The following is a 12,512-nucleotide window of genomic DNA, read 5'->3' as shown; positions in this document are numbered from 1 at the left end:
TTTCAGAGGGTATAAATCCAGGGCCACCATTCTGCCACGTGGATTAGGAATAAATGAAAAGTATTAATTGTGAAAACCCTTCGTGTTTCGTGTGCAAACATGAGTTATCACTTTCGCTATAATTAAATGCAACATTCACAACCTCTTCAATATCGTAACTCCCCTCATCATTCATTTGGCCGATAATTTCCAAAAATACCGTAGCTCCTATTAAAGCAGCCATTAAAGTAGTAATGGGTTCTTTGTTCCTATATAAAAGAAAAAAAATGATGGTATGATGTTGTTACCATTCTCTCTCCTAAGCTTCAATTCTTGCTGTAACCATCCGCCAGAAGAATTTCAGAACACAAGTGGAATTTACAGGTACTTAGTATTTGCCTCTGTTCAAACTTTGAGTGACGCATAACTCATTTGGTCCATAAATCCCGGCCTGTCATTCCTTATTATTTACCATGTTTATTGTTTTTATTTATTATTTTTAACTCTACTGCTGTTCTTTGTTTCTGCAGAAAATTTCTTTGCTGATTAAAGTCGTTGACTCATTCTTGAGAAACACACAATCAAGGGACAATGGTTCCTTTTTTCGTTTGTTGATTTAATAATTAAGGCAACACTTATGCCCAGCATGTAGTTCCTCAAATAATGACTTTGTTTGGTGTGTCACATACATTGTTTTTGATGAATTTGTATGGGCTTCATTTGTACTGTGAATTTGTGTTGCTTAGTGCATGCATAATGTTTGACGAATTGCTTACTACCATCCTCCACAAAACCAACGTACATTAAACAAAGGTACGCAATGTAAGTACTTATAATAGTTTTTTTTTTTTTTTCTTTAAAGATTTTGTATAATAAGTAATAGTGATTTCTGAAAATTACTTTTGTTTGTTTTTTTTCAGTGGTTTATCTCTTTAATTCTTAACTACCAAGAGATTGTTATCTTTTCAGTGATAGGAATATATGACACCACCATTTAGAAACACCATCATGAAAGAATAATCTAAATAGTGTTCAAACGCAAATGTGGAATGCCTGAATGAGGAACAGCATCACGCCCACACCGAGATAACAGATTCGATGCAAAATAATAGGGGAAATATTTTTTTCTTAAATGGAGCAGCCAAGAATAGGAAAAAAATTTGTCTACAACACATATGCTGCAACTTGCCATAGTCAGGGTCATATTGTCATCAACAACACATCATCTTGAATTGCATCACTGTTGCTGTTTGGTGGCAAGACAACACACTCGGCTTTTTGCCTCCCGATGGATATTATGGACAACACCTTCTACGAGTTTTCTAAAAACTCCATACATGATGATGTTTTCAAGGAAGTTAGCTTGATAATGTCCGAAAACACCTTCTGAGGTCCCGATGCAGCACAGGCACCGTGTCGAAGCCGTTGAAAGAACAGAGATGTCCCGAAAAATTCAAATGGTAAACACTACATCTCTTTTAAGTTTCCTCTCAAGATTTTGTTTTCAATAGTTTGTGATATTTATTGTTTATATTAGATGTGAATAGTAACTATGCAACCTATCATATAGATTCACTTTTAAAAGTTTAGCATTATCTGCAATACCAATTTAATTTAGGCTCTCGATGGGTATTGCAAATAGTAGTGTTGCAAAAAAGTTATGCATCATTGATGTTTAGTTTCTTGGCTTATGTAGATGTTGATCAGCAAACTATATCATCTATATGAATGATATGTGTAGTTAATGGCAAAGTAGCATCACGTAATATGTAGGAAGTGTCAATGGCTTTATGTGTGTAGTTAAAATACGATAATTACTAAGTGGTATTGAATGGATTTATATTAGTTATTAACTCATCTCGATTGAGTATGCAATTTGTTTGTGCAGTTGAATCTCTTCCTCTCTTGAAATTTGTACAACAAATGCATGAAACCATATAGATTGTCGTTTTTTCCTTTAATATATACTATTGATGATGACTGTGTTTTATTAAAAAAATGTTCTTCTGTTCATTGTATTAACGACAATGGTCATCTTGGTACTTATACTGTATCTATCTCTTCATACAAGTTAAATAACAAACAAAGGGAAAGAAAAAGGTGCAACATGAAAAGCATAGCCGTTTACCAAGAGATGACACAATTTATCAATTGTGTTCTCTTCTTAACAGTGACCAATTTCAGGGTTTCTCTGCAGGTATTCTATTGCTCAATGAAATAAGCAAAGCAAAGTTAATTGCCATGAATACACTATTCAGGAGACGAGTTTTATGATATGTGACAATTTGTTTGGAGATTGACCAGCTATGATGGTAAGACGGCAAACCCAATCAAATCTTAGTGCGTTCAATTCCATTTTAGTTGTTAATTCAGTTCTAGCCACTTGGCATGTGCCACAGTGTTAATAAGAACTAAAAGACGTGTTTGATTCGAATATAAAGCGATATTCAATTCCAGTAGGACTATTGGTGACTGAAGTAGAGATATGTTTTTGCATATTTGCAGGGTCTTTGGCCAAGGTGTAGCCAGTTTAATGTGCTACTTATTGAAGATGCAAGGTAATTGATTCTGGGGTGGCTGAATAGATTGCGCTGAGGCGGTCATGCATATGGTCATAGTTATATTTAAAGAAGAATGTGTTAGTGTCAGATTTGAGTATGCTATTAGTTTGGCTTTTAGGTTTTATTCTGAACACTGCTGTAATATTCATGTTCAATTTTGCTTGGAGTAATAAATGTAATGTTTAAGGAGGCTTGCACAATAGGATCTAAAATGATGTGTCGTTGCAGTACATCCACCAGATTGTATTTTGTAGAACACTACACACTACTCTGTCATAAGGAGATGGTTTCTTTTGAAATAGATAATTAGTACAAAAAGCTTTTACAATCTGCATTTGAAGAGGATTTTAAATCTCTTAGAGTCAACATTCCGGTAGACTTTTTTCAGGGAGAGTCGGTAAATTACATTCTCTAATTCTGTATGCAGGAAGAATGCGTCCCATTTCTTAGGTCACTTGATGACCCTTGCCTCCCAAGAATATGGTATGTATGGTATGTATGTTGCGAACATTTTTGGTGTTGCTATGGGCCTTAAGCCCATAGTTTTTAGGCCCAACCTATTACAAAGCCTATAATTTAATTTTTGAGAGAGAGAGAGAGAGAGTGAGAGAACTGAGATGTGCTGGTGGAGTCTCTGAGTGAAAACTAAATGAGTGAGAAGTATAAGAAAAGAACGTGTCGTAGAGAGCTATTAGTTTGAGCACAAGGTGTTTGAAGAAAGGTCTCAATGACAAGTGAATAAAAAACTTGCTCTTGAGACCCAAGCCTAAGTGTGGGTTGATCACAAGGTGTTTGAAGAAAGTTCACAATGACAAGTAAAAGGAAATGTAAAAAAGAAATGTTCTTCTACTAAACGGCCCATAGATAGGCGTTGAGCTTAAAGGTATCCCACTTCTAAGGTAGCCAATAAGTAAACCAGTTGCTATGTGGTGTCGTATTTCACTGCAGCGAGTTTTGTTGGGGTGTCATCATTAGCAATGTCATTTCTAAATGCACTAAAGGACCTCAAGCTGGCCGATTATTATTTTAAAAATAGTTTTTGGAGTTCATGTGAAACACCTTTTATGTTTAGTCATGAATCCGTAATAAAATATGTAGATTTTTCTTAGCTAAGTTTTAAATCACATAACTGGTAGTAGATTTTGTGTGTGAAACAAATACGACAATGGTTAAGGGTTTCAAAGTGTACGTTGACTTCTTAAAAGTTGAAAGTGTGAGGTAGATGATTTGAATGGTGTAATGATTTCACTTTGGGGTTGATTAAACTTTTAGTAGGGTTATTTCTTAGTATGCAGTTGGGAATTGGTTGTACCGAACACCAATAAGGCTTGGAAAGATTTCTATTAGAAGATGATGTCATGAGATGTGGAAATAGATTGATTTGGGACTCCTTCTCCTGAATTATAGGTTATTATGTGCACTATAGGTTTTAGACATTGTCTGCACGCTCATATGAGAAATATTTTAAGGTGGAATATTACATGCAAAGTAGCATCACATAGTATGTAGGACGTGTCAATGGCTTTATGTGTGTAGTTAAAATACTATAATTACTAAGTGGTATTGAATGGATTTATATTAGTTATTAACTCATCTCGATTGAGTATGCAATTTGTTTGTGCAGTTGAATCTCTTCCTCTCTTGAAATTTGTACAACAAATGCATGAAACCGTATGGATTGTTGTTTTTTCCTTTAATATATATTATTGATCATGACTGTGTTTTATTAAAAAATGTTTTTGTGCATTGTATTAACGACAATGGTCATCTTGGTACTTATACTGTATCTATCCCTTCATACAAGTTAAATAACAAACAAAGGGAAAGAAAAAGGTGTAACATGAAAAGCATAGCCGTTTACCAAGGTATGACACAATTTATCAGTTGTGTTCTCTTCTTAACAGTGTCCAATTTCAGGGTTTCTCTGCAGGTTTTCTATTGCTCGATGAAATAAGCAAAGCAAAATTAATTGTCATGAATACACCATTCAGGAGACGAGTTTTATGATACGTGACAATTTGTTTGGAGATTGACCAGCTATGACAGTAAGACGGCAAACCCAATCAAATCTTAGTGCGTTCAATGTATACTTGGCATGACTATTTATAAGCATTTCATTGCTCTTTTAGTGAAGAAGTTTAGAGTCAATCACTCTCTTTCACTGTAATTTTTGCAAATTAAAATCAATTCCCAGTGGTGGACTTCACATTCTCAACAGATATTAACTCTTACATCTTCTTCTTCCTCAGATTGTGTTTTTCATCTTATGGGTGAATCATATTTTAAAAAAACTTTGGTTATCGGAATCGTATATCACTCTTTAAAACTTTGCTTAATAGTTCCTCCGAATAATGGCCCTTTTGGTCAATGTCTAATCCATACCAAATGGCCTTGGATTTTTTAGGTTTTGCTTTATGTCTTTTTGCATTTCATTTTTGAAGCTTTGGTTTTGAACTACATACCAAATTCGCCTTGCTTCATTATTGTTGTGTTATCATCCCTAATCATTTATTTATACCCTGTAACAGTGCTTGGTAGTTCGTTTGACCGAACTACATTTTCACATTTCTAACATTGTTTAATTATAAATTTTACATTTGTTTCGGAGTTTTGTAATGGAAAAGCATGAAGTTCTTCTTCCAGAATTAATTTGTTTCTTCCTTCGTTCTTATTGTTTAAGCGCAACACTTTTTGGTCGCTTTAAGTTTTTAACTTCAAGTATGTCGGAGCAAGTTGAAGCGCACAAGGTGATTGAAGTCATGGTATGCCTGAAATTGTTGATTGGTGTTACTGTGTGCACATTCTTTAAAATGTGTTGCATATATGTACATATATATTTATCACTTAATGTGTTTTAAGTTTGTCATTCCATTTTACTTTGCAGAGAAATGTATAAATGTATCAGGCAACAATTCGTGACAAAGTTCGAACTCAAATAATTAGAGAAGTCGAGGTATGTGTATTATTCTTATCATCATTATTGTTTAGGAGGCATCCACCCCAGACTTGCAACTTCATCGATCAACAGTCACACTACCCACCTTTTTTTTTAATTACACAAAGTTTGAGGCCGAAGTTCATCGATCAAGGTTAAGGAAGCAACTTCAAACTGAAGTTATGAAAGAAATGAGGGCACAAGTATATTTTTGGGGTATGCGTATAATTTATTTTACTAGCAAATTTGTTTTTGCAGCATGTCTTAATTTATTTTCTGACCACAGTCAACTATACAAGTTCAACAAATAATGGTGAGGTAGAAACTTCGACCTCAAACTGTTAATGAAACCATGGTGCGTATATCTTCTTCCACGATTAAAAAAATAATAATTGTGGATTTTTTTTAATGAATCTTTTTATATATATATATATAGCAGCCCCTTTTGGAGCGCACTGAGGGTGTCCATGTCATAGGGGGATTATGAGAAATCAGAAGAAAAAAAAAACAAAAACAAAACAAAATATATAGAGAATTCACGGATAAAACCCACCGCACCTCGGCTCTTTCCAAAACCCAAACAATATTTAATCTTCTTCTCCCTTTCAAATTCTATTTTTGAAGTTCTTACAACGCCAATTGTTTATAGCCTTATTTTGCAACTATTGCATAGGTTTGGTAGCACAACAGGTCATTAGTATTGTAGTATCCTTGAGTAAATTTTGTTGGCGCATCATCTTATAGTATAGGTTTGTTGCCGCAACATATTGGTCTTCAAGATTTTGTTCATGTATGCACTGTACTATCCAAATTTCTGTTTCAATTTGGTTGTTTTGGCAGATTCACGAGTAATGATAGCAGCGGGATTTTCTTTAGATTTATGCACGTGAGATTCCATAGTTGCAATTTCTTGCCTCGCTTTGTTCAGTCCAGACACGCCAGGTATTTTTTTTTCTTGGAAAATTATATTAAATCACGCGCAGTTGTACAATCTATTTCATTCACCTTTATCTTCATATATATATGATCAAAACTAGCCTTTCCACCATTCCATTCACAAAATATGTATAGTTTTGATTAGAAATAGCAAATGGTTGAAATATTAAATATTGTTATGAAGATATGGTGGAATTTTGAAAAAATATGAAATGGAAAGTTTCAGTTGAATAGCATGTGAATAACTAAGCATTTTGACTGTACAAAAATACAATGAAATTGGACATGATACTGTATCAGTTTACTACATAGATTTGTGTGAGATCATTTAAGGATAGTTTTGCCAAGAACAACTATAATCAATTATGCCACCCTTTAGTTACCTACCTTCCCAAACTCCTTGCTATAAATGTTTTTTTTTCATGCGCTAGCTAACTCACTTTATACTATAAAAAATGGGTTGCTTTATTATTCCCTAGAAAGACCTTAATTTCTTGAATGCCATTGAGAACATTTAAAAAAATTTCACTATTTTCTTAGTTAAGTGCATCGTGTATTCTTGAGTGATCTCTAATTTCCTTATACAAATTAATATGGGTTAAAATCAGTTGGTCATGAGTCCAATAATTGCAATAGAGCAAGCTCCACCATCCCTAAATGGTCTCATCTCTGTGCTCTTTGCACCCTCTCAATAGGAATAGGAAATTGGTTAACACTTTCTCCAAGCTTCTTACAGGTTACGTTTTGGATTATTTTTCTTTATTTCTAATGTGGTGTTTTCATTTGATAAAATTTTGTCAAGTCTATTAATATGATTAGGTTTTGAGGGTTTCTCATGTCCTTGGGCAGATATTTGTTCCTAGCTAGCTAAAGCTTTAATTTCGATTAATTTATAGGCTTATAGCTCTAGGTAGACACGTCCCAAACATTTCGAGTGATTGCCTTAAGCACAAAGAATTGATCCTGTCTAGCTCAATGTGTCAGGATGGTGCCAAAAGAAGCAACGAATATTTCCTTGATAGAAAAAACAAAGTTGAGTTGCTTGGTAACTTATTGTTTATTCTTTGATGCAAATCTTTTTCTTTAATTTGAGTTATAAATTTAAATCTTATTATGTTAAACATCTCTCTTTCATATCCCTCCCTCTATGTATTTTTGCAGCTATAGGGATGGTATTTGAACTTGATTATGTTAATTGGTGGATTTATGGTGCTCTGCTATTTAGAGGGTATAAGGAATTTCAGCATGCGCTACGTATGTCAACTTGATAAGGCTTTCAAGTTTCAATGATGTAGTTTAGTAAACCATGTAGAAGTGAAAGGTTGAGCTTTTCTCAAAATGGAGAGTTTCGCTCAAGGTTTTAAAATTGAAGTCTAAAACCAAGAAGCTCCTACTTTGTAATGCTTATTATCCGGTATAAATAGCATCTGAACCTTGAAAACTATGTTGGCTTCTCTGAACTTGATATGGAACTATTTCCTTAACTATTTTCCCTCAATCCTTATATTTTAGTTTCTATTTATCCTAAACTTTACAAACATTTATTTTAGGTTGTATACATAATAATTCAAAGACTACATGCTTTCAAAGCATTTACATATTACCAAATGAATAGATGGACTTGCATAATCTTGCTTTTTTTTTTGCGATAAAGAATCTTACATCATCTTGCTGAACAACTATATTTGATCAGTTGATTAAAAAATGTCCAAATTAGTTCTCATTATCAAATTAGGCCCAAGTCGAGACTTAGCATAAATTTGTCATGGATATATAATCTAAAATATTCCGTGCTGTAGGCACGGGCATTAACTAGTCAACTTAACAAAATAGCTCGCTTTCCTGACTCGCGGCTAGGATTCAATCTAAGGGTGGATAAATTGAGGTCCACCATTCCCCATGTGGATTGGGAATTAATTAAAAGTCTTAAGTGGATTAGACAAAAAAAAACCCTTCGCCTATTACCTCTTCTCACCGCTGTACTATCATTCACTCTAGAATTTTTCTTTCCAAAATCCTTCGGTCTCCCATCTCTCCAATTCCTCTCTCTCTCTCTCTCCAAGAGATGGAAAGCATCTCTCCTAATTAGTTCTTATTGTAAGCTTGACTTAGGTAAGTCTTCTCTCTTTCCTCTATCGGTATGTGTTGTGAAGAACTCTTCTTTGCGAATCTCATTCCCCAAAAAAATGGCAAGACTACCTAAATCTAACTTAAGAGTGAGATTACAAATTAAATTCTTCGAGGCCTGTAAAAACCTTTCGTTTTCAACGCAGTTTCCTTTTCAACACAGTTTTTTAACCCATCGATTTTCCCATAAATGAGTGTTCTCACTTCTCAATTGTTCATTTTCGTTCTCATCAAAGCACCAGGTACCTTCTTTCTCCTTTCTCTTTTTTAAACGTTATATTGCTAAATGAGGTACTCGAAATTGTCAAACTGAGTTTATCATGAGGGCAGCTGAAGCCATTTTACAGCGTCTAGATGCCCCTACTAGGGCTCCATATTGGCATGTTTCTGTTGAGGGTAGGAGGCTGGAAATATACTATGTTCTACCGGTTCCATATATTACCATCCCCATCAAGTCTTACTTCTGCTTAAATTTATAGATCAATTGCACTCATTCCTCACTTTTATATTCTTTCCAATTGTGACTGCAGTAGATCGTCCGCCTACTAAGCTTCCTGTTCCTATTCCAATCTCACGTTCCACAAAGAATGATGAGGTAACTTAAGAGAATTTTTTTGTTAAGAGAAGTGGCATTAACTATCTCTTGGTAAAGCACATTCACATGTTAAAGTTTTCATTTTACAATCTCCTATTTTATGCAGCTGAAAGAAATTGTTGCAAAATATTTTAGTATCATTCCACCATGTACTTTTCTCATTTGTGTTAACGCTCATACAATGATGATTTGGTTCATGTTCCATATTTACCTATAGAAAACAATTGGTTAGATTCTGTAGATCTGTAAAATGTGGTCAGTGTGACGATCAAGATTCATTTACAAGACAAGTCCAGTCTCCAGTCCAGTTTTGAGGATGGTTAAGATTCACAAGGGTCTAGAAATTGCCTCATCTGATTTTCAGTGAATAACGAGTCTTAAAAATTTAACGAAGACCCTACTCGGTATCCCAAAAATGGATAACCATCAAAATTTTCTCTCATATTTACTTTTCCATTTCTCTAGCTATTCCAAGAATAAAAGAAGCAAACGGATTCTTGAGTCAAACATTGTCATTAATTTGTGCTGTGTATTAGGTCTCGATTTGTCCACAAGAGCTGAGTGAACAAGGCCATATTCTTGAGGTTGTTATTGAAGCTGCAGCAAGTGCACTTATTAATATGAAGGATAGTTTGAATGACTGGGATGGCAAAGTTGGTGATGGTGATTGTGGGTCAACTGTAAGTTAATTTCTTGAGCAATATTGATTTGGTTCACTTGATGCATTTTTTGTAATAGTTAGCTGAATACATGAAATTGTACAGATGTTTAGAGGTGCAACAGCTATTCTAGAAGACATGAGGAATTAGTAAGTCACTTCTCCAGTTATTAAACTTTGGAGGATCCAAGTGCTTTACCCTTGCCTTTTTAACCACCCACTATTGCAAAATTTCTAAGCTGTGGTCAAGTTAGTTAGTTTTGAAAATTATTATTTTTGAAATAGGGTTGGGATGCTCATGGTAAGTTGCCTTAAATATAAGTAAAATTTCTTTATAAAGATACGTAACAGGGACACTTTATGCTCTTAAAATTGGCTGGGATTCAATATACGGGGGTATAAATTGAGGGTCCCTAATGCGCCACAATATGAGAGAGATTATTAGAAATTAATTAATTAGCATTCTTAAACTAAAATTAAATGAGAATAAAAAAATGGAAACTAATTGAAGTTGGAAAACCTTTCGAAGAAAAGAAACCCAAAGGTTTTTCAAAACCAGCGAAAACCTTTTGGTTTTCCTTTGTTCTCTCTTCCTCCACCTCTTATCTGTGGGTGTTCTCAATTCTCAACTCTTCAGTATTTTCGTGCACCGAACCAGGTACCTTCTCCATCTCTCTTCGTTGTCATCAATAGAAATCAAATATACAGATTGTTAAGCAGGTATCTCTTTTCCCTTTTTTTTTAAATGTTATATTGGTAAAAGAGCAAACCGAAATTTTGCGAATTAAGTCTGTAATCATTATTCCTGTTTGATTTTCAGTTTTGTGCTTCATCTATGTGGGCGTTTCCACATCAAGTTAAAGTGTTAAAGTGGGACATTTATAGCAATATAAATTCAATGGTAATCATGTAATTTTTTATCTGATTTGTTGCTGCAGAATAGCCCCATCATCTGTTTTTAGTTCCTATGTCAATGCCTTATTTTTTCTAATCTTTGCCTTCGCTGGAAAATATGTCGAGTTTTTGTCCCCTTTTAAAACATTTGTCTTCACATCTTTCTTAGTAATTTCCTTTCCGTGTAAAATTTTTAGGTTTCTGCTTCATTGATTCGGGTGTCTACAAGTCAATTGGGAGGTGCGGTTTCTACAATGGAATTAATTGTAAGATCTTCATTGCTACAAACATTGTTGTTTACAGAGATTACTGTGAGTAGTGACCGCAATTATATTGATATGAATTATATTGATGTGATGATGGATTGACAAAAGGTAATTAAGCACCCATCTCATTTGTTTATGTGGCACTGTATCGATGGTTTAATATCATAGGCATTCACCATCATCCTAGGAATTTTAGTATCATAACTAATTTTGCAGTATCGTAAATAATTTCCATCCTAGGAATTCACTTTGTATGATGTTAGTTAGAAAAGGTTGAAAAGATTTTTGGTTGGTTAAACTTGGCCACACTGTTGTGTATTTGCTCTCAGTGAGAATTTCTTTTGTTGCGCCTATACAAGCATTGCCTAGACAGCAATGACCAATCTTTCTTTAGGTTTTTCTTTTGGTCCCCATAGTAAGCGTATATTGGAGGTAGTATAGAGTTTAAAATTAGCTATTGATTCCAGGAGAATTACATTGGTTTTTTGAAGTATGTGTATTGTTGTTATTAAGCATAATTGAATGTGGTGGTGTTTAAATTTTCAGACCTATCGATCTCCCTTTAACGACATGAGTAATTTTTCCTGGAGTTATTATATATAGTTGGAAGCTGTTGTTGCTACTTATTATCAATGTTCCAAATCAAGTTGTTCAAAGGAAGCAGGGGTTACCTGCTATTGAAGGTGTGAGAGTTTAACCACGCCTATTATATTACATATTTCAGTAGGTATGCCTCGGCTTTGTTGTTAAACTCAATTATTTATAATTGTAATTGATAAACTCTATTATATTATTATGTTGCGTTTGTCCATTTCCAGATTTTGTCCTTCAGAATGTGAATTTGTCCTAGACTGATCCTACCTACGTGCTAATGATTCATTTGTCATGTATGTATCTTCATTGCAATATGTAAGTTTTCATAGGGCTATTTTAATTTCTCTCTTTAAATGCAACATGCTACGATCTTAAATTTGGATTCTTTCCTTTTAATGTATAGATTATCATGGAACAACAAATGGTAGATGAATTTCTTTGGGCAAGGTTATGAAATCAAATTGTGGATGATGCTCAGGTATGCATACTCTTCATACTATGGTAACCTGAATTTGTTTAGTTTGAAATCATATTTAGTCATTTTAACTGATAGAATATCTTTAGTGAAGAAATTGAGGAGGATGCTCCTGTATGTAGGTAATTGAAAATATTATTGAAAATCAGTAACACATTATGTCTTCCACTGATTACAGATTCAGTCATTTGAATTTATGAAACTTCTTTAGTAGGCATATTTGTAGATTTCGACTGTCTCAATTAAATCAGTAACTTTCCTATCCACAACTGTGGTTTCCATAGATTGAGTTCAAAATTTATAATAGTTTTCTGATATACAATATGGAATTCTCCTTTTCCTCAACTAACATTTCTATTAGTTTTCACTATACACCACAAAGAAATGTAGATTAAGCGCGTTGCCCATAAAATTATTTAGGTGAAGTGTACCTATATCTGGAATTGGTTTTAAGTAGACAGTGGTTCCAATGACTACTATATTTAGCATATA

General features: G+C 34.0%; 1 protein-coding gene and 3 long non-coding RNA genes across 4 annotated transcripts; all 4 read left to right on the top strand.

Annotated features, from left to right (window-relative positions):
* Window positions 1-111: 111 nt before the first annotated feature.
* LOC147497858 (uncharacterized) lies at window positions 112-2,785 on the top strand. Its single transcript, XR_015194157.1, has 4 exons — window positions 112-363; window positions 510-1,439; window positions 2,177-2,291; window positions 2,485-2,785. It is a non-coding gene; the product is annotated as an uncharacterized LOC147497858 (long non-coding RNA).
* Window positions 2,786-5,488: 2,703 nt separating this feature from the next.
* Window positions 5,489-7,909, top strand: LOC147497857 (uncharacterized). The gene is made up of 4 exons (XR_015194156.1): window positions 5,489-5,830; window positions 6,316-6,417; window positions 7,396-7,443; window positions 7,573-7,909. It is a non-coding gene; the product is annotated as an uncharacterized LOC147497857 (long non-coding RNA).
* Window positions 7,910-8,858: 949 nt separating this feature from the next.
* On the top strand, window positions 8,859-10,035 carry LOC147497856 (putative 3,4-dihydroxy-2-butanone kinase). The gene is made up of 4 exons (XM_086563030.1): window positions 8,859-8,934; window positions 9,069-9,133; window positions 9,670-9,813; window positions 9,898-10,035. The coding sequence occupies exons 1-4, from the start codon at window positions 8,859-8,861 to the stop codon at window positions 9,940-9,942; spliced, it is 330 nt and encodes a 109-aa protein (XP_086419156.1). The 3' UTR covers window positions 9,943-10,035.
* A 306-nt stretch (window positions 10,036-10,341) lies between these two features.
* On the top strand, window positions 10,342-11,633 carry LOC147497855 (uncharacterized). Its single transcript, XR_015194298.1, has 4 exons — window positions 10,342-10,511; window positions 10,612-10,692; window positions 10,883-10,951; window positions 11,498-11,633. It is a non-coding gene; the product is annotated as an uncharacterized LOC147497855 (long non-coding RNA).
* Window positions 11,634-12,512: the final 879 nt, after the last annotated feature.

The sequence above is a fragment of the Coptis chinensis genome, chromosome 5 (assembly GCF_015680905.1).
Source record: "Coptis chinensis isolate HL-2020 chromosome 5, ASM1568090v1, whole genome shotgun sequence".
Classification (NCBI taxonomy): domain Eukaryota; kingdom Viridiplantae; phylum Streptophyta; class Magnoliopsida; order Ranunculales; family Ranunculaceae; genus Coptis; species Coptis chinensis.
The sequence above is the reverse complement of the archived record's forward strand: the minus strand, read 5'-3'. Positions and strand labels throughout refer to the sequence as shown.